Source organism: Erpetoichthys calabaricus, chromosome 3 (assembly GCF_900747795.2).
Source record: "Erpetoichthys calabaricus chromosome 3, fErpCal1.3, whole genome shotgun sequence".
Lineage (NCBI taxonomy): Eukaryota > Metazoa > Chordata > Cladistia > Polypteriformes > Polypteridae > Erpetoichthys > Erpetoichthys calabaricus.
In genome coordinates this window covers 21,913,715-21,936,214 of record NC_041396.2, presented here as the reverse complement: position 1 = coordinate 21,936,214, position 22,500 = coordinate 21,913,715, and the positions used below count along the sequence as shown (strand labels likewise).

Below are 22,500 nucleotides of genomic sequence, written 5' to 3'. Positions count from 1 at the left end.
ATTGAAGTAAAGGTTCATATAAATTGATTATATACAAATTTTTAACAAGTTGAGAGATGTAAACTGGTTAAAATGCACAAAATTATACATGTATTGCTTTATAGTCCACATATAGTGTATGTATATTATTAAAATAATGATATAAAAATCATATATAATGGTATAGAATCTGCGTAGTAGACTTATTTGTGTTTTTAATTAGTTTGCTTTAAAAAATCTTAAGGCACACATGTGAACCGTTGAAAATCGCTGATCTTAATCAATTTGTTTTAACGCATGCTCCGTGCAAAATGCTGTCATATCTTGTTATTAAACATGCACGCGCAGCGATGTCCTGATGTCCGCATTCTAAGGCTGCAGGTATATTAAACGCTATTCACGTTTTACTGGGATGCTCTGTGATTGAGGGCGGACAGTAAACTTTGTTAAAATCCATCCATCCATCCATTTTCCAACCCGCTGAATCCGAACTGATATCAAAAAATACCAGTCGTCAGTTGTATTTTCAGTCGTTTTGGCGTGTTTACTATTCTGTTACCAAAAAATTCTTCAACGGGGCTCATCAACAAAGAAATGTGGATAGTAAGATTTAGTTAAATATCAGTAATAATAATACATTACTCGACACCCAGTAACACTTTACAAAGACATTTAAAAGACAGCTTGTTAAAAATAAATGTAGCAATCACCTGTAGCTCGCAAACCGTTCACCTATTGACTTGAAATCTGCTACACATATAGTACGTCACGTCTACTATCCGCTTTATGGGTGATGATTGTATTACTCTTTTTATCTTTATTTTATTTTATTGTAGAATCAACTCCTATCTGCGCACACCAGGGCGGCCGTGGGCGGATGCGTATGGTGTATTCACTCCACGTTATCGTGCATTGCGCTGTCACTGGTATTTTGATAAAAGAATTTGAACAACATATAAGAAGCGTATAAATTATTAAACAGTAAAACATTAACATTTAAGAAGTAAAGTTACATTAAGTACTACTGCAGTGCCTTCGGGTATACCTCATTTTTTGTTTGCCCATTACATGCTTAAATGTATACATTTTTTGGTGTACCTACCCGAGAAACACGCGACATATAACCGAGCGTGGGAGAAGCATGGATTTCAAACACGCGTTGAGTTCATCTGCTGGTCTCCCTCGTGAAATAACTGGTAATGTTTGACTAAAATCTACAGCGAGTAAAACGACATTACCTCCTTTTTTTTTACGATCTCTGAGATCTTGCTTTTTTCGGTTCAAGGCTTCATAAACTCTTTTATGTTCTATGGTGTACTTATCCCAAACCATCATCTTTGAATGTTGGAAGACTTTCGCCTTGTATGTAGATCGGGGTAATTACATTCATTGCATTCCTAGTCTGAATCACAATCTGATTGTATGGGTGGTTACCTGGCACTGTAGGGTTGCCACCCGTCCTTTAAAATACGGAATCGTCCCGTATTTGAGAATGAAGTTGCGCGTCCCATTTTGAATCAATACGGGACGGGATTTGTCCCGTATTTTTTTTATCATTTTTTTTAAAGCAGTGTCTCATGCAAATCATCCCACACGCATTTTATGAAGATGCCTCCTTTCCTACTTTTGATTGGGTAATACTTGATGTCATCGTTAGTTTGATTGGTCTTTTTAACTGTCCAGTGAGGAGGGCGGGTCTTTTAAGTAGAGTCTGCAAAGTGTTGGCACTGGGATGTTGCACCCGCTGCAGTATGCGTCCCTTATTTTTTTGTATTAAAAGTGGTAACCCTACCTGGCAGGTAACACTTATGTTTGGTCATGAAGTCGTTTAAAATCCGCCACGTGCCCTCTTTTAATTGTGAGAAGCAGATATATATAGCCAAATTCCCGCGCTTCGTTGCGGCAAAGTACTGCTTTTAATTTTTTAAGAAGAAAATAAAACCTTTTTAAATGGATCGAAAATATACCAATAACAATTTGTTTAAGGATCTGTTTTTTGTGAACCTCGCTTTTCACAGCTGTCGCGCTACGGCGTGTGTTTCGTTTATTTGGCAGTATGTAGATCGTGGTATTACATTCATGGCATTCGTTTTCTGAATCACAATCTCACTGTATGGATGGTTACCTGCCAGGTTACGCTTGTGGTTGGTCAGGAAGTCGCGTTACATCCGCCACGTGCCCTCTTTCTGTTCCCAGAAGCTGATCATAGAATGGTTTTAATAGTTTACTTTCAAATAATGCAAAGAGTATGCGACACGTTGTAGCAGTGCTACTTAAAAACTGCATCTCCCAGCAGTCCCTGCTGGGGCTGCTGGGGTCAAAGGTAGCCACAGGCAGATAAAAGGAGGGCAGAGGGCAAGAGGAAAAAAGTTTTGTTTTGGTTTGTATTGTTGCTATTATTTGTCGTCTCTCCTGCTATTATTTGAACTGTGATCATTTTTGTCTTGGACTGTATTCGTTTGTTGGGGACTGGATTGTCTGTCTACTTGTCACTGAGAGCTGTATTGGATTATTGGATTTTTCGGAACAGTGGAGCGCTCCCGAATCAACCATCAACCTCATCAGTAAATACCGTTAGGACTGTATTTTCCCTTCTCCATTGCAACTTACAGATTCGCTGGACATAACTTGGTAACTATTCATCTTTCAACCTGTTTCTTATATATGGACTTGGCTGTGTGGTGTTTGTGTTTTATTTTGTGTATGTGTAATATCGCCGAAGGGGTCAGGGGTGGTATTACTGTTTTCATTTCTCAATTCATGTCATTATATTTATAATTGTTTGTCATTCCCAGTGTGTTTATTTGTATCTGTGGTGAGAGTGTGTGGGTCGAGCCAAGGCTGGGACGTTCCTGGGATCTCTGCATTTAAAATAAATAAATCACCGTCTTCTTTGGCGGTGTGAATCTTAGTGGCTCCTTACCGCTACATCACTACACTGGTTACTAGCTCTCTCTGAATCGGTTCACAGCCGAGTGTGAGGCGGCTGGGATGAGAATCAGCACCTCCAAATCCGAGACCATGGTCCTCAGCTGGAAAAGGGTGGAGTGCCCTCTCAGGGTTGGTAGCGAGATCCTGCCCCAAGTGGAGGAGTTCAAGTATCTCGGGTCTTGTTCATGAGTGAGGGAAGAATGGAGCGTGAGATTGACAGGCAGATCGGTGCGGCATCCGCAGCAATGCGGGTGCTGCATCAGTCTGTCGTGGTGAAAAAGGAGCTGAGCCGCAAGGCGAAGCTCTCAATTTACCAGTCGATCTATGTTCCTACCCTCGCCTATGGTCATGAGCTATGGGTAGTGACCGAAAGAACGAGATCGCGAATACAAGCGGCCGAAATGAGTTTCCTCCGCAGGGTGTCTGGGCTCTCCCTTAAAGATAGGGTGAGAAGCTTAGTCATCCGGGAGGGGCTCAGAGTAGAGCCGCTGCTCCTCCGCATCGAGAGGAGTCAGATAAGGTGGCTCGGGCATCTGATCAGGATGCCTCCCGGACGCCTCCCTGGTGAGGTGTTCCAGGCACGTCTAACCAGGAGGAGGCCCCGGGGAAGGACACGCTGGAGGGACTATGTCTCTCGACTGAACTGGGAACGCCTTGGGATTCTCCCGGAACAGCTAGAAGAAGTTGCCGGGGAGAGGGATGTCTGGGCATCTCTGCTCAAGCTACTGCCCCCCGCGACCCGACCTAGGATAAGCGGGAGACAATGGATGGATGGATGGATGGATACACTGGTTACCTGTGTCATTCAGGACTGACTTTAAAATTCTGCTTATGGTTTATAAAGCCTTAAATAATCTCGCCCCATCTTATATATCGGAATGTCTGACATCTTATATTCCAAATCGTAACCTTAGATCCTCAAATGAGTGTCTCCTTAGAATTCCAAAAGCAAAACTTAAAAGAAGTGGTGAGGCGGCCTTCTGCTGTTATGCACCTAAAATCTGGAATAGCCTGCCAATAGGAATTCGCCAGGCTAATACAGTGGAGCACTTTAAAAAACCTGCTGAAAACACATTATTTTAAAATGGCCATCTCATAACTTCACTGTAATTTAAATCCTGATACTCTGTATATCCAATTCATTATAATAACTATTCATGGAAGTCCAAACTCATACTAAGAAGTTTGTTATCGGTACGTTCTGGCATGTTTGTATGAAATGTGGAACTGAAATCCTTAAACAAGATCCTGGAGTAAGTAGCTGGAGAATCTAAATGCTGCAAGAAGTAGTGGAGAGCCATATTTACTGCGTCGTCAACTGTGTGGTAAGCAAACTGTAGCGAGTCAAGAAGAGAATCTGTGACAGATTTGAAATGCTGAAGAGTCAGACATTTAGATGACTTCATTGTTACAGATGTCACTGGTATGGGCCTGTAATCATTTCGACTGAAAGTAATTTGCTTCTTAGGCACATATTCATGTGCTGATGCTGAGACAGCAGACACTCATTGTTGGCTTCTACATATAGAGAGTGAATGCAGCCTTCCCAGTCGTCAATACTGTCATTGGGAAAAGGTCTCTGGATGTGTGTCTGTTGTGACAGTTCTCCTACCACAAGATGTCACGTAACTGTGAACTTGTGTGTACTTATGTATGATAAGAAGGCTATAGAGTACACAACTTAAGGGTGTGTGTTCATATAATATTACTATAAATAATAACCACAGTAGTGTTAACTGTTATGTTCAAGTGTTGAACCTGAGGGGCTTGTATTATTTGATGTGCATACATTTACCCTATGTACACTGAGTAATGAGCCAGATTATCTCTGGGTGTGCTGCCTTTCTGGGAGCTCACCTTGGAGGACCGTTTTAATTGCTATTATTTGACAAATGATTTTATAAGTTTTCTCATGGACAATTTCTACATGTTTTTGAGTTACTAATGTGTAGCGTTGTGTGCAGCCTGCAGATCGTTTTCTTTGTGTATTAGTGCTCACCTGTGCACTAATAAAATGTATAACTACTATCGCAATTTTCCACGGTTTATTTTAATGTGAATATCTTTCTGTGGCAAACTGACAGTTTGGGTGATTACAAAGCACATCAGCAGTCAACACAAATTCTTTGCAACTTCTTTGCATAGTTGCTGCACACAAAATGGTGCCACTTTTCACAGTTTTCCTTTATCTTATCACAACTACATCTTCCTACTCGACATTGCACTGTTTGGCTGGCAGTAACAGGCACCCAAGGGGAATTTGAATCATAAGTGACTGTCTCATTCAATGCTGCAGACACCTTGACCATCATGTGGTTATTGCGAAGCTCTCATGCCAAGTCCATAAAACCCTGCCTTCTTTGTTGCTTAAGAGTTGTGAATTCAAAATGCACGGAGGTTAAATACAACCAATTCTATCATTTTATAAAACACAGTGACAGGCCACCTGCATCTCCTTCCTTTCACTGTGTAGAGCTTTGCCATCTTGTCAATCACATCCACACCTACCTATGAAAGTCATAAACTGTTGGAATGGGAGTATAAAACAGCAAGCCTAACATCCAGATCATTCTGAAGGTGGGATGCGGGTGGAGTATTTATAAGAGTAGGTGTTAAAAAAATAAGGAAGTAATACGAGGGGTCAAGAGCTCCGTTTTTTTTACTTTCTTGTATACGAAGTATAGTAATCATGAAAATATTCGACCTTTGACATTTTGATGGATCTTGACGTTATAAACCTCTCTGAATCCGAAAATACAGTTTTTTGGAATTACGTCTGTGTGTGTTTGTGTCTGTCTGTGTGTGTAAACACGATAACTCAAAAACGCAACGAGATAGATGGATGAAATTTGGCATGTGGTTGTTACACCAAAATTGCAGATTTGCATTAACTTTTGGGCTAAATCCTTCAACAGGAATTGGTACGTTACCTGAACACAAACTCGTTTTGGTTTTTTTTTGTTATTCATACAGCTGAAGTCCAATTTATTCAACTTTACTTTTATAACAATTATTCAATATATTATTCATTTGATTTGATTTGTTGTTGATGGTTCTTTAATGTACATCATATCTTTATATATAATACCTTACCGTGGCTGTTCGTTTGCCTGTCCAGGATTTTAAATCACCTTTAGCTCGCAAACTGTTTGACCTATGACCTGAAATTTGGTACACATATACTACGTGACGTCTAGGGATCTGCACTGGCAATCGGAAGGTTGCCGGTTCGAATCCCGTAAATGCCAAAAGGGACTCTGCTCTGTTGGGCCATTGAGCAAGGCCCTTAATCTGCAATTGCTGAGCGATTTGAGTAGTGAAAGAAGCGCTATATAAATGCAAAGAATTATTATTATTATCCGCTTTCAGGGTGATGATTGACCTCCAAGGTTATTCCTTTTTTATTTTTATTTTATTTTATTGTAGAATCAACTTTTGGCAGCGTCCAGCAAGACAGCCGCATGGCACATGCGTACGGGCGCCTTTCTCATTCACTAACACCTTCGCCATCACTTCCCCTAACACTTTGCATCTTATATCATTCTTAAGGCAGATTGAAGACTTAAGTGCCAGCTTAAGTGAAAAATTAAAGAAAATGTACCAAGCAATTGCAGCACAAACTTAATCAGTCAGTTAGTCAGTCATTATCCAACCTGCTATATCCTAACACAGGGTCACAGGGGTCTACTGTAGCCATTCCCAGCCAACACAGGGCGCCAGGCAGGAACCAATCCCAGGCAGGGTGGCAGCCCACCGCAGGACACACATACACAAACACCCACACTCATCGCCAATGCACCTAACTTGCATGTCTTTGGACTGTGGGAGGAAACCAGAGCACCCGGAGGAAACCCACGCAGACACGGGGAGAACATCCAAACTCCACACAGGAAGGACCCGGGAAGTGAACCCAGGTCTCCTTACTCCAAGGCAGCAGCGATACCACTGCGCGACCATGCTGCCCACCTGACTTAATAAGGTTTAATGTAAAAAGATGCCAAGAAAAGAAGAGAAGAAGCAGGCCGATAGGGTGGAGAAAAGAAGAGCTGCTCAGGAAGCAGCAAGCACATCAACATCTGAGCAAACAAATACTAAACGTAGAGAGAAAGAGGATGAAAACTAGGAATGCTCAAGTCAAGTGTATTCACTGCATGTTATCGTGCAGTGCGCTGTTAGTGTAAAAATACAATCATTGTCTTGCAGTTTAATCCTCAAATGTCCATCCTTATATCTGAGAAGTATACAAGAAAGTCTAGAGGAGACCACTCCCAAGTTTTTGTATGTGTGATCAGTTGTTAAAAAACCTTAAAGCAGGTAATAAGATGTTTAATATAAATTTATAGGTGCATCTCAATAAATTAGAATATCATCGAAAAGTTATTTATTTCAGTAATTCAATTCAAAAAGTGAAACTCATATATTATACTAACTGTGTAAGCCTGTGCTGTAAAAAGCTCAGGGTCTTAGAAACTATTGAAATCGGCAGAAAAAAAAATTGAAATGCAGAGATGTCAGGTAATTGAAGGGAATTACTCTGGGTGTCTCTCTCCTAGGAGGATTCATGTTGCATTAGTGGCGGGAGGAAAAGTAAAGGGATACCATTTTGCCGACATTAGTGGCTAAGCGACTTTATCTTTCTTCTGAGGTTTCGTTTTTCTGAAGTGCTGTCCTCGCTTGTGTTATTAGCGACTAAGCGAGTTTTCTGTTTCCTCAGAGGTGGAGCCCTTAACCCGACTGCACCTCTCACTTCCGGGCCGGACAGACAGACAGACACACAAACATAGATGTTTACATATAAGATAGATAGATTGATTATACATAGAGTGATATATTTCAAGTGTTTATTTCTTTTCATTTTGCTGATTATGGCCTACAGGTAATGAAAAATCAAAATTCAGTATCTCAGAAAATTAGAATATTACTTAAGACCAATTAAAAAAAAAGATTTTTAATACGGAAATGGTGACTTACTGAAAAGTATGTCCATGTACGCACTTAATACTTGGTCGGGGCTCCTTTTGCATGAATTACTGCATCAATGCAGTGTGGCATGGAGGTGATCAGCCTGTGGCACTGCTGAGGTGTTATGGAAGCCCAGGATGCTTTGATTGCGGCCTTCAGCTCATCTGCATTGTTGGGTCTGGTGTCTCTCATCTTCCTCTTCATAGATTCTCTATGGGGTTTATGTCAAGCGAGTCTGCTGGCCAATCAAGCACAGTGGTCATTAAACCAGGTATTGGTACTTTTATTGAGATGCACCTTTAAGTATTTTTGGTGAAAAGGAAACCTGCAGCTATTCCCAACCTCCACTTTTGTTCACTATTCATTAACTGTAGCCAATCAATTTCAGTTAAAAGATTAACATAAACTCAGATTATGGGGTGATAATTCTCATTCCAGTCATATCTCACTCATTTGTGAACCAATTCAGTGTACACAGCAAATGAGACAATAGAACACAAAAACCAAGAGATGACCTGATGCGAATCTGACATTCAGCTTTCAGGTGGGGTTTCTGTTCCACTCCCCTACCACCATTTTTTTCCAGAAAGGATTCAGCGTCTGATGCTTTGGTAATTGGAGTTCACCCTTTTGGTCTTGGTTTTTGGGAACAGCAATGCCAGTTTGTCAGTCTCAATGCACTGACCCAGCCTTACATGCAATCAAGTACGTTAGTTAAAACACCCCCACAGTTGCCAATGCAGCATACTTTTCAATCTCAGATCTACTTCACCACTGTGGGCTTGACCGTACAAAATGATTTATTCATTGCAGAGCCCACAAATGAGTCTGGAACTTACTCTAAGGAGGACGACGCATCCACCAGAGTGCCTCAAAGTTACCTTTCTGTCTGTCTTTTAATAATATCACCAGTAGAGATCAAGCCTTGATGTCAGCAGCTGACTCTTGTCCAATGATGTAAAAATTCAAGTCAAACACCCAAAAGTAGAATCAGGAGATGAAATTATATAAGTGTTCAGAGGCAAAGACAAAGTGTATTCAAAATCAAAGCAGAGGTGTGAAGAAAAAAAGAACAGGACATCCAGCAATTGAAGCCAAAACCAAACCTGGAATACTGGGGGCTGCATAATGCCCTATTAAATATGGAGATCACACACCATGAACAAATAACTGGCAGTGGGCATTGTAACTATAAACAGTATTCCAGCATAAATATTTTAACTTGAATAGGTCATTTTGACTCCATGTTTCTGATTTTTCCCAAGGTGCAAGAGAAGGCCATCCTGAATTTGTCCCTGACAGATGCTACCTTTAGATGTTGTGGTGCAACCTCACTACTTGTGTTACTCTTCCATGTCTGGCCAGCAGAAGACTATGCCAGTATTAGATAAGCACACTGTGACCAGTAGAGGGCGTCACTGAGCCTCAAGTCCTCAAACAAAACAGCACCAACACAAGTCCCAGGTTCAATAAAAAGTTTAATTTTAAGAGAATACCCCCAAAGGTTATCCACAAGCACACATTTAAGCATAATTTTTTCTCCTTCACCCTCTACATCTTCCTCTCCTTCCACTGACTCTCAATTCTGCTCCCTGTTATCGAAGTAGAGTAACTCTTTTCATCTACGACCCAGGAGTACTTCCAGTGCTCAGACATGATCCATTGGAAGTATTTCCAAGTCACATGGAAGTCCCACTACATAGGAATGAAAAATTCACACAGCACCCCCTAGTGGCACCTATAGGGAAAAAAACATGGGCTGTACCACAGGACTACGAATCTCAGCATGACCTATAGTTGTCCAAATGTAAATCGAAGCCCAGGGATGCTGCCACCTATCGTAACGGGTGAGCAAAGAATCCAGTCAAGTCATCTCTTCTTGTCACTTGTCTAATTTTTGTTATTTCTACCATTAAGGCAAACTATTTTTAGGTGGTACTCATTGTAGTTTTGTATTTAAACTTTGGGTTAGAATTTACATTACTATACATTTTTATTTTTACACTATTCCTTGTTCCACTGTGTGCATTTCTAAACCTAGCCTGTCCTGAATTCTCTGTCCCCTCATTCCAAATTTTAAACAATCCTCAACTAACCTACTCATCACCAAAACATTGGTACCCCTCTGCTTCAGATGGAACCCATTGTGGTGGAACAGGTCCCATCTGTTCCAAAAGTAGTCCCAATGCTCCATAAACCTATACCCTTCTATCCTACACCAAAATATGAGCCACGCGTTAAGCCTTCTAATCTCCTCAGTCTTACCTGGATTGGCATGTGGCACAGGCAGAACTTCGGAGAAGACTACCTTGTCAGTTCTGATCCTCTGCCTGGTACCTACTTATGTATACGAGTACCATTTTGTTCAAGGATTTTGTAAAAAAATAAATAAAAATATAAAAAAAAATACTCAGGCATTAAACCATCAGTGTCCCTTTATGCCTTAACCCTTTAATGTCAGACCCATTAATGTCCATTTCACGCTATTTTGATTTAAATGACTATAACTTTATCATCCTTCACTGAATTTTCATGCTCTACCCCTCAAAATAAAGCTCATACAATTCTCTTTTAGAATGTTTACATCAGGAGAATTAGTCATGTTGTAGTCATATGTTGCACCAGAATAGGTTGCAAAATTCAGTAACATTATTATCAAAAAATGTACTTTGAATGTTCATATTTTCATGGCTATTGAAATAAGCTTCCTAACACTGTAAAAGAGTCAGTGAATCCGTCAGAAACACCCAGAAAAAATGAATATGTACAGTTAGTATGTCTTGTTTTACTGTTCTGAAGCAGTACAAAAACAGGATTCTTTTTCTCCTCTTTTATTGCTTTCTAATATGTATCCATCCATCATCCATTATCCAACCCGCTGAATCCGAACACAGGGTCACGGGGGCTTGCTGGAGCCAAATCCCAGCCAACACATACTGTATGTATCCATAGCGTAAATATCCATTATTGAAGGACCCTGGCCTGTGTATCATTTTGAAGGACATATTGTGCTCTGTCAGAACATGTAGAGGTGGTAAAGAAATTATACTGTGATTCCTAATTACGACACCATTAGTTGCAAGAGTTACAAAAAAGGAATATGTTCTGAAAATGAGAAAGTGGAAAACATAGAAGGTGGTATGTGGTGTCATTTAAAATCTGAAACTCCACTCGCGCACATTTAGTAGATAATAGCCTGTCCATGAAATTGTACACAATTCAATCAGGATGGTCAAGAAGTCCAGGTGTTGTTGATGTGATGAAGCAATATGAACATCTTTGAAGAAAGAAAAAAAAATTGCAGAAACTCATGAATTTATTCTGTTTTTTTTTAAAAAATGAAACAATTTTCATTATTGCTTAGTCCTGATGATGGGTCCAAAACATTGGGGCTGAGTTTAAAGGGTTAAAGTAAGGCAAATATCAGCAAAACTAATAAAGAAAATGGAGTGGTTCATTAATAAGTGTCCTGGCTCCTCTGTGTCTAGTTTGCAAAGCATTTTACATAGTATATAAATCACTATAGTAATGAAAAGTATTATTAAGCTATAAAGTAATTTAAAAAAGATTGGTTAGTTAGGCATATACTATACATAGTAAGTGGAAGATATTTCAGTAGTTTCAGAGTCTAGTTGAAGACAACAGGAGGGTCGAACTTTAATATGATCTGAGAAAGCTAAACCGGTTTGCTTGCATGTTTGAATTATTTCAAATAAATTTCAGACATGCATAAGATGAGTAAATATCTTCAAGAGCCATGTGACTGGCAAAACACAACAAAGTAAAAGCTTTGGGCCAAATGGAGTGTTGACCAATCAGAAAAGAGCAAAAAAAATAGATAAAAAGAGCAAAGTTTTAACCTGAGTGGTAGAAGTGTCCTGGCTGAGCTGGAGGTCAGAAGCACCAGACAGACTGAGTCTCATTGAGAAGCTGAAAAAAAATCAAGTTTACAAGTTTAACTTGTGTGTATTTCTGGGTAAGATTTATTTATTTCTTATATAAGCTTGTAGCTAAGTTGTACATCTATGACTAAAACAACAGATAGATAGATAGATAGATAGATAGATAGATAGATAGATAGATAGATAGATAGATAGATAGATAGATAGATAGATAGATAGATAGATAGATAGATAGATAGATAGATAGATAGATAGAAGTGGGGAAAAGACTTCATGGGAAGGATAGGAGCGGTCCTTTACAATACTGTGAGGTCTGAGAAGCAATGCTGGATAATGTTGTCTTTAATGGAGTGCCGCAATGTCCCAATGATATTGTCTGCTCTCTGTAATATCTGTTTTAGGAAGTTGCAGTCAGAGACAGTGCAGTTGCCAAACCAGGCGATGATGCAGTTAGTCAAAATGTCCCTGTAGAATGTGGTGAAAATAAGGGCAGTTAGGCTTGCCCTCCGTAGCTTTTAAATTGAAGTGGAGACGCTGCTGCGCCTTCTTTACTGTGGAGGTGGTGCTAATTACTAAGGTCAGTTGACAGGTGCACACCATTCCCAGTGAAGCCTAACACCATTGCGTCATCAGCTGACAGACTTAATGATGGCGTTAGAGCTGTACACAGCTGTACAGTTGTGAGTCAGCAAAGTGAACAGAAATGGGACAAATAACACAGTCCTGGGGGAGCCCGTGCTTTGCGTAATGGTACTGGAGATGTTGTTTCTGATATGGACTTCCTGGGGACTCTCCGTAGTTAAGTCCATGTTCCAGATGCATAAGGATTAGTTGTAGCCTAGCAGACTCAGCTTCTGGGGGATGATGGTGTTGAATGCTGAACTTACTTCTATAAACAAACTTCTAGCACAAGTGTCTTGTTTGTCCAGATGGGACAGGGCCAGATGAAGAGTAGATGAAGTGGCTTCCTCACTGGAACAGGCAATGATTCATATTACAGTCTTACAGTATAAAGTATACAGTACAGTATAAAGATCTATTAGATTTTACCATAATTATATTACTGTTGCAGCGTAATCTAATATTTTTGTACAGTTAAAGAAATCTCAAGTACAAATACTTTATTTGCAATACTTGTAAGACATTTTGGCTCAGCTATGCTAATTTTTCTTTACTGAATTTGAATTTTAAATCTGTTAAATTTTTTTTCTGTCATCAAAGTTTTCTTGTTTAGATTCATTAATACCACTATGATTAACATTATTAAACCTTGTCTGTCCCAACCTTCTCCCCTATGTCACCATCCTTAATGCACAGTTTAAAAAGTACTTGGGCTACGCTAATAAATGCAAACATCCCCAGTGTTGCCAAGACTCTGCCATTACAAAACATATCTGAAACATCATAAATTTATGACACCCCTAAAAACATAGTTAAACTCCTCACATCCTTTGTGATTTATAGATTAATGAGTGTAATAGTCAGAATAATGGGTTGATGAGCTTTGATGGAATGAATGTTCCGCTTTTACCAAAATTGTTCTAATGTTCTAATCTCTTACAGCAGCGTTTCCCAAACGTTGAGTCGCGACCCTGCACGAAAGTACAATGCTGGGTCACCTAAAACATTTTTGAAAACCTAAATGTTTCGTTTTTGGGTTTTTGTTTTTTCACGAAACTCTAAAATATAAATAAATAACTTTGAACCAACTTGGATTAATTTTTTTTTTGCTTTTCTCTTTCAGGTAACTGACTACTGTCCAATAGCTGCAATAATGGTGAGTGACTTAAACATATCTAATGTTGAAACAGCTGTCTGTGTTGGGGCATCTCAGTACTTGTTTAGACTGAAGCATTGATTTTTATGCTACTGCATTGTATCTAATGTTTCAGTTTTGCTCTCAGTTTGTATTTTGAATTATTTTTTTTTTGTTGAACTGTTGTAAGCAAAGAGAAACGACACAGAAAAGGGTTTGGGGTTCTGGTTTTCTCTCAAACAATAATATTAATATAAACCTTTTCTGCCGGGTGCTTGGCATCGTGTTGATTTACTTCCATATTTATGTGAGAACTCCTCCCAAGAAGTTACTACTATCATACAAGCAAACAGAAAACACATCCTTAGCTCAAGAAACACAATAATAGGAATATGGATGAAATTATTATTTTCCAATCCCTTTAGCATTGTAAACATGGAAACTATGTTTATAAAAATAAAAATATCAAAATATTTGCCACTTCAAAGTGAGCATTCAGAAGGCTTTTATTTCCGGTGGTGCTCCATGCCCCATTGCCATCATTATAAAACACAAATGTGGGTAAGAACTTTATTTTAATTTTTGAATCAGAATCAGAACCACATTTATTTTCATACATGTACAAAGAATTTTTATAGAAAACTTTTAACTTTAGACTGCAATGTCATAAAGCAAATGGTTACATACCATGGTTGTCAAGAAATAACATCAACTTGAAAAATGCCAAAGTTATTCTTTAACTGCTAAATAAGGGATTATACCGTATAACAAAGACTGTATAATAAAGTTGTGTGGTGGGATTTTTCATCTCACAGTATATCACAAAAATTGACAATATCCTGTTTCATATTTTTTTGTCAGTATTTTCGAAAATGTTTTTATTAAATGCTCCTATACATTTTATGTTTTGATAATCGTTAAATATTTGTATTTTCTGTTGTCAAAAATATAAATGTTACTATTAATAATATGAACACAGTAACTAGTACATGTTACAGTTAATATATATATATGGGTTTTTGTCTTTCATTTGCAGCCCATAGTAAGTTCACTTGGCCCGCTGGACATGTACATCGATAAGCAGGAGGGAGTTGCTCTGAAGGCTGATAATGGAAACTTCTTGAGCTGCATAGGAACTAATGAGTCGATGTACCTTGAACCTGCAAAAGCAAACAAAGACCAGTGGTGCAAATTTCAAGTCTCAAAATGCCCAGATGGGAAAGTCCTTCTGAAAGATCCAAGGGGAAAATATCTGAGTAGATATGATGAAGGTGGCATTCAGTACATTAGACCAGTGAAGTCTTCCCCAGATGATTACTGTAAATTTAGTGTCTTTACTGACAACAATAAGATCCTCCTCAGAGCTGACAATGGATTGTATGTGAGTAGAATACAGAGAGAGAGACAGAATATCGAGGCAGCAAAAGAAGGGCCAGATGAGTGTTGTAAATATGACGTAAGCATTGGCGATGTTGTCGAACCATCTTTTACAATCCTCAGTATTGAAGTCAAAGATTTTCAGCCAGACAAAATCAAAACACCTACTGCTGTAACAGAACAAGCCTACACTAACAATACCAGCATTAATCAAAGTCACACTTTCAAACTGTCTTGGACTGACAGAACCAGTGAAACGACCACCTGGAACCACGCTTGGGGTTTCAGTTCAACGTTGTCTTTTGATGTACTATTTGTAAAGTGTAGTGCCACAGTGTCTTACAATGGATCATATCAGAAATCCTCTACCTTGGAGAAGACAATAACAGTTGCTGATGAGACCACAATTACTGTTCCATCAAAGAAAAAGGTTGTGGCTCAGTTAATTGTTAACAAAAATGATAATGCTGTTGTTCCATTTAGAGCTAAAATTAAGAAAATCGATTGCAATGGCACTGAAACAATCTTAACTGAAGAGGGAACTTGGAAAGGAATTTTATACACTAATGTGACTATTGACGCATCAGAACAACCAATATAGAAGGAGGTTTAGGGACAGGCTTACTTTCACATGTTTGGTAAATCATTTTATTTGAATTCCAACTGCAGCTTTTTAGAATTACAAACAGATTCTGAAGATACATGAACACAAATATAATTGTTACTATTTTAACCTGTCATATGCTTTCATTGCATGATCTTCTTATTCTTACATTTGCACAATTTCCTCACGCAAGCTCTTGTGTCCCTCAGACTAAATCTAACAACTTAAAAAATTACATTGTTGATTTCAAAAAAGCTAACAACCGCTTTATTTGATTTGATTTTCCATCCATTTTCTGAATCTTCTACTTCCAGTATATGTCACAGGGTGTCGGATCACATGACAGATGCATTGGGCAGCCAAGCCACAATGACATACACTTTGGGGGACCAACATAAAAACTACACATCCTTCAAAAACAGCTTTGTCTACTTCCACAAAATTTTGTATTTACTTTATTTTTCATGCAATTTGAAATGTAGGCTTCATGAAGTTTCAAGAATTGCATTGAGGAGTCGTACTCGCAAGAACCAACACCACAAAAACCAGTCATGACTCCAGAACAGCTGAGTGGATGTTCATGTCTGTATACTACAATTAACTTAACTTCACTTATAGAGTTCATTTAGGTTTAAACATTTCATCATTAATAGGTGTTAGGGAATATGATTTTAAGATGTAATAGAAATAATCAAGATTGTTGCTTCAGGGCGTTTTAGATATCTTTGTTTCCTTTTAAGTTTCTCTGTTAAAATCATTTTCTGAATGATGGCTGCAGCATAGAATTGTGACTTTGCAGCATAGAAGTGTGACTTTTACAATTTTTATTTTGTCTTACTTGAACTTCTGATCTCGATTAAACTTGTAGTTAACCACAAAGAACTGGACATGTCTAGCAGACAGATGACATTAGAAATGAAAACCGCAAATGGGCAATCGGTCAACATTTCAATGGTAAACTGGTCCTTTTTCTGGACTTTCTTCCATTTTAAAAGCGAAGTCCTTGAATCTTTGACTACCTTCGAGTGTGAACACCTTGTGAACATGTACTAATATAGTCTGCCAAAATGACATAGGGCTACTCACCTTGGCCCTAACACCCTTTAAAATGTCAACAACTACAAGTGAAACCACAAAGAGGAAAAACACAAAGATCAGAAGATTCATACTGTGCAGAAACGCAAGAGAAGAGCCTCACCGAACGCTGTCACACCTCAGCCATCTGTGACAGTTCCTAGAAATATCCAGGTTTTACGGTGTGATTTTTATCAGAATTATTTGCCTTTTTATTTGCTTCTGATTATGGCATATTTAGCATGTTAAATCTATATTGAGTGAATAAACATTTCTTATCTTCTCCGCATGCTGGCATTTAATATTTACTTTATTCTGCCGCCTGGGTTGTAAATGAATAAAGAGGAGATGTCCTCTAAAAGGGACAGAAGTATCCAGCTGCAGCAAGGACAGCTTTTAGCCTCTGACAGATCTGCGTACCTCAGACACTGTGAAGCCCGCAAAGAGAAGCTTATTACAGAAGCACAAGCATTCATTCTGGAAGAATGGAAAACTTTTGCCTGTTTGTATTAAAGTTGTCTTTGCTTAAACTTTCAGTCACCATTACTATACGATACTATTCTTAACACAAAAATCTACCATTATCTGTTTTTTTAGATAATGACGAAAACTAAACGAAAACAGGCCATTCAGACCAACAAAGCTTGCCAGTCCTATCCACTTAATTATTCCAAAATAAATGAGTTTTGAAGGTCCCTAAAGTCCAACTGGCTACCACACAACTAGGTCACTTATTCTATGTGTCTGTAGTTATCTGAGTGAAGAAAAGAAGTTTCCAATGGTGTCCCCATGTTCTTGATGAACTCATTTTAAAGTCGCCGTCTCGATCCACTAGACTAATTCCTTTCATAATTTTAAGCAATCATGTCTCCTCTTAATCTTCTTTTACTTAAACTGAAAAGGCTCAGTTCTTTTAATCTTTCCTCATAACTCATCCCCTATTGTCCTGAAATCAATTCTTCTCTGGACATTTTCTAGAGATTCTATGTCCTTGTTTTAGCTTGGAGATCAAAACTGATACACAGTACTGAGACACATTACTCCAATTGAGGCTTCACCAGTGCATTATGAAACTTGAACATGACCTCCTTGGACTTGTACTCTACACGTTGTGCTTTATAACTCACCATTCTGTTAGCCTTCTTCATTGCTTTTGAACACTGTGTGGATCATTAAATTCACCAGCACCTGTACTCAGTATGACGCATATGAAAGCGTGCACTGCCATAATCACCAAGGATAAAATCTCCAGCTGTTTCCCTTCAGGATACTGCTCAGTCAGATGATTTCTTAAACACTGTTTGTGGTTTTAATGGACAGGTTCTTAAGGTGCAGCCAAGGTTGTGAGGGTGTCCAACTAGGTAGGCTAGGGGTGCAGATAATGTTGTCCCTTTTGCCTCTTCTAACTGTGAACTTCGGCACATACTGTACTTTAGTAGTTAGCTACTGATTATGAAAAGGTTTCAATGAGGATCACCACCTCCAATTCTGATGTCATGGTTCTCTTTCCAAAAAGGATGAATTGGTTTCTCTAGGTTTGGGGGGAGCAACTGTCTTTATAGAAGGAGTGCAAGTATTTTTGGACCTTGATCACGCGTGATGGAAAACTGGATAGTGAGATCAACAAGTGGATTGGAGTGACTACAATTGCACTGCCTACACAGTACCCATTTATGATGATGAGGAGGGAAATGAATCTCAAGACCAAATGCTTTTCTGGTTTATCTACATCCCTATCCTCAGCTAGGGACAAGCAGCAGAAGCAAGGTTTCTTCATAGTACAGCTGGACTGACACTTTGTGATAGGGTGAGGCACTCAGCAATTCAGGAGAGTCTCAGAGTAGAGTCACTGCTCCTGCTACTTGAGAGGAGCCAGTTGAGGTACTTTGGGCATTTCATACAGATGTTCCCCGGATTACTCACCTAGAGCTGCTAGGGGCTTGTCCCACTGGGAATTCCCCAGAAAGAGCTGAAATCTGTAGCTAGGGACAGTGAAGTCTGGGCTGACCTGCTTGGCCTCCTGCCAAAGTGGCTTCAGAAACGAGATAAGATGAGCGGCAAAAAATTTTAAATAACCTGCTGGGGATATAAAACTGCCCAAAAAAATTAAAGGAACACTTTGAAAACACATCAGATCTCAATGGGAAAAAAATCATGTTGTATATCTATACCGATATATACTGTACTGGGTAATGTGTTAGGAATGAAAGGATGCCACATTGTTTGTTGGAAATGAAAATTAACAACCTATAGAAGGCTGAATTCAAAGACACCCCGAAAATCAAAGTGACAAAATGATGCAGTAGGTGGGCTAGTCCATCTTGCTGAAATTTCATTGCAGCAATTCCAAATCATATATGCATGCCTGACAATGTTGGGGTGTGGGCGGGGGGGGCATGTTCCTAATGAGATGACAGATGAAGTCCTGGGGGATCTCCTCCCAGATTTGGACCAGGGCATCACTGAGCTCCTGGTCAGTTTGAGGTGCAACCATGCGGTGTCAGATGGACCGAAACAAAATGTGTGGGGGCCAGTCAATGGTATCAATTCCTTCATCGTCCAGGAACTGCCTGCATACTCTCACCACAAAAGGCCTGGCATTGCTGTGCACCAGTAGAAACCCAGGACCCACTGCACCAGCATAGGGTCTGATAATGGGTCCAAGGATTTCATCCAAATACCTAATGGCAGTCAAGGTGCCATTGTCTAGCATGTAGAGGTCAGTGCATCCCTCCATGGATATGCCTGTCTAGACCATCACTGACCCACCACCAAACCAATCATGCTGAACAAGGGTGAACCTGCTCTCATCTGCCAATTCTGGAATTCTATGACAAATGCCAATCGAGCTCCACGGTGCTGGGCGGGCATGAGCACAGGGCCCACAAGAGGACTTCAGGCCCTCAGACCACCCTCATGAAGTCTGTTTCTGATTGTTTGTTCAAAGGCATTCACACCAGTGCCTGCTGGAGGTCATTTTGTAGGGCTCTGGCAGTGTGCATCCTGTTCCTCCTTGACCAAAGGAGCAGATATACCGGTCCAGCTGATGGGTTTAGGACCTTCTACGAGAGGCCCTGTCCAGCTCTCCTAGAGTAACTGCATGTCTCTTGGAATCTCCTCAATGCCTTTGAGACTGTGCTGGGAGACACAGCAACCTTCTGGCAATGGTACATATTGATGTACCACCCTGGAGAAGTTGGACTACAGTACCTGTGCCACCTTTGTAGGGTCCAGGTATGTCCTCATGCTACCAGTAGTGACACTGACCGTAGCCAAACATAAAACTAGTGAAAAAACAGATAAGGAAGGAAAAATGTCAGTGGCCTCGACGTGGCGCTCCATATTCCTGAACGTATCGACAAGTGTTTCGAGGGTGTATGTTTTCCTTCAGATCTTCCACAGTGCAAGGCTTGTACCGATAGACTTTTCCTTTGAGCATATCCAAAGGAAAAAGTCTGGTGGTGTCAGATCCAGCGACTGTGGTGGCCAAAGCCCCTTTGAAATTACACTGTTGCTGAAAAAAGACTCAATTTCTGCCATGCTTATTGCTGATGTGTGAGACGTTGCTCCAACATGGAATTCTTACCATGAATTACAGTATATATGTGCATTGTTCACAATGATCTCTGTTGTTGAAAGAACTGGAAAACTGGCATTTAGCTCTCCTGTTTTTCCATCGATGCACACAACAGTCACATAGCCATCTGGACAATCCTAAAGGCATGCTTAGAACAATGTCCACTCCATAATATATGAAGGGGGGTTGAGAAATATTTTTTCCCTTGTTGCAAGAATTTTTAATTAATATTCCACAGTAGGTAGAAACATAACTTTAGGAAACACTTTCTGTAAACCTCAGATATTTCACATGGATCCCATAATCCAAACTTTCTGAGGAAGTCAAATGAACAATTTGCAGTCAAATTCACCTGAGAAGTTCAAAAACATTAAGACAGGTAACAAGGCATTTAATATAATATACATATTTATTGGTAAAAATGATATCAGAAGTTATTATCATACTCCATTATTATTGACTACTCATGAATTGTTGTCAGTCAATTCCAGTTTGGAGAGTCTTACAACCTCAGATAATTCATATTTCCAGTCATATCTCACTGAGGTACGAACCAATCAGTGTACGCAGCAAATTAGACAATGTCACCCACAAACAGCTGAGGCGCTACCCTCACCTTTCCAAATTAGATAACACAAGTGTATCTTGACAGCCTTCTCTGAAAGTCACAAATAAGAAAAATTAGACACCCTCCAAACCACAAGTGTATCTTGTTATCCTTTCATGAAAATTACAAACAAGAAAAGAACCAAGTATGGGAACACATTCCGCTCAATCTATACATATAAAGGAGAGTTGGGATCCGTGTGACTGTGTTTGTGGAGGGACGGAGAGTTAAGGCAGGTGTTGGAGTCACGTGATCATCTCCCATCCCATTCACCTCATTTCATTCACTTCATTTCGCTCCGAGCTGAGCTCCTCAGCTGACGCGGTCTTGCCGTCCTTTGTCCTTTACTGATTTACTGTTTAGTAGATGCGGTACTTACTGAATAGTATTTTTTCCTTTAGTGGTTCTACTTAGTGTTTCTTAGTGTTTAGTAGATGCGGTGTGCCGGTTTTCCCGGCGGTGTTGCGGTTTAGTGTTACTTTCTACTTCGTTTTTGTACTTTAGTGTTTAATAATAAATATTAGTAATTCATTACATTTATATAGTACTTTTCTCAGTACTCAAAGCACTAAAATAGTGAGTGATACTTAGCTGATAGCAGTGTAGAAGCAGCACAGCACAACGGAGCCAGTAGGACAGGCGGGTGTGGTAGCGTAGGTGAGCGGCGAAAGCAAGCAGCAGAAAGCACATCAGGAGGAGGAAGCAGGATTTGGATGTTCCAATACACAGCCATAAACAGTAACGCGTGGTAATTTCAGGCTGATCGCCCCGGTGCCATAAGCCATAAACCAGGTTAGTATGAACATCAGATCAGTTCCCGGTCGTAGGGTACTGTAAGATGAAACGGAAGCAGATCAGCATAGCGAATATAATCACGGAGACAGATCATCCCGAGGTGCTAGATCGCCAGGTACAAAGAAATGTTCGTAGGTCTCGTCCCATGATCCACAGACTCAGCTGTTCCCAGTAAAGTGGAGTCCATAAAATCTGTAAATATTAAGCCAAATCCATGCAATTCGAGTCAGCTGTATCCACGAACTATACGTACAGTAAACAAAATAAAACAAGCGTAAGAAAGTGCAGAATTAAGGCGAATTTTCTGAAAAGTGTTGTTAACAGGGAGGAGCAGCAACAACAAGTGTGCACCAGCATCCCCTCACCTGCTATAATAAAGCAGTTATAATAAAGAAGTTTAGTAGACTTTTACTTTATCTCATTTAGTGTTCTTCCCGGGGGTGTTGCCGTTTTGTAGTGTTAGTGTCTACTTAGTGTTTGTGTTTAGTGTTATGGAAGGAGTGATCTTACCACTGTCAGATTTTGCAATGAATGACTTGGTAAATAATGATTATTTATCAACAGATCACACGAGCAAATTCAACGAAATTTTAGCTGCGCATACAATTTTCCAACCTCAAGAGGTTTTGCTAATGTGGACTCCTGACATACCTATAATGCTCATTCCACAAAATGCAAAACATATTCAAATATTACCTGCTGCAGCTACTGAATGAGTGACTCACTGGGTGTGTACCTATTATGATGGTGCTGTAATTCATGTCTATGACAGTTTAAACGCTGATAAAAAATTCAACCTCACCGAAGAGCAGCTTCGTTTCCTTCATGCTTTGTTTCCTTACAAACCTCCCATAGTTTATGAAGACACACAGCAACAATTAAATCATAAAGATTCTGTTGTATTCTCAAAATGCATTTGCTGTGTGTATTTGTTTA

The 22,500-nt window shown here is 39.6% G+C and overlaps 3 protein-coding genes and 1 long non-coding RNA gene across 10 annotated transcripts in view; 2 read left to right on the top strand and 2 right to left on the bottom strand.

The window, feature by feature from the left end:
- LOC114642197 (uncharacterized) overlaps nucleotides 1-16,874 on the top strand; it is a 124,267-nt gene extending 107,393 nt beyond the window's left edge. Inside the window, exons 1-3 of one of the 3 annotated variants that reach the window (XM_051924487.1) lie at nucleotides 11,749-11,848; nucleotides 13,519-13,551; nucleotides 14,567-16,874. In XM_051924487.1, the coding sequence (XP_051780447.1) occupies nucleotides 13,549-13,551; nucleotides 14,567-15,508 (945 nt within the window). In that variant the 5' untranslated portion in view covers nucleotides 11,749-11,848; nucleotides 13,519-13,548 and the 3' untranslated portion in view covers nucleotides 15,509-16,874. Of the gene's footprint in view, nucleotides 1-11,748; nucleotides 11,849-13,518; nucleotides 13,552-14,566 lie in introns of those variants that run through there. The other 2 variants (XM_051924488.1, XM_051924489.1) reach the window with 2 other exon arrangements.
- LOC127527034 (uncharacterized) overlaps nucleotides 1-22,500 on the bottom strand; it is a 335,886-nt gene that overhangs the window by 69,645 nt on the left and 243,741 nt on the right. The gene's annotated exons all lie outside the window — the stretch shown is intronic.
- Nucleotides 1-22,500, bottom strand: part of LOC127527027 (uncharacterized) — a 214,165-nt gene that overhangs the window by 16,541 nt on the left and 175,124 nt on the right. The window lies entirely within an intron of this gene.
- LOC114647810 (uncharacterized) overlaps nucleotides 1-22,500 on the top strand; it is a 195,898-nt gene that overhangs the window by 157,379 nt on the left and 16,019 nt on the right. The window lies entirely within an intron of this gene.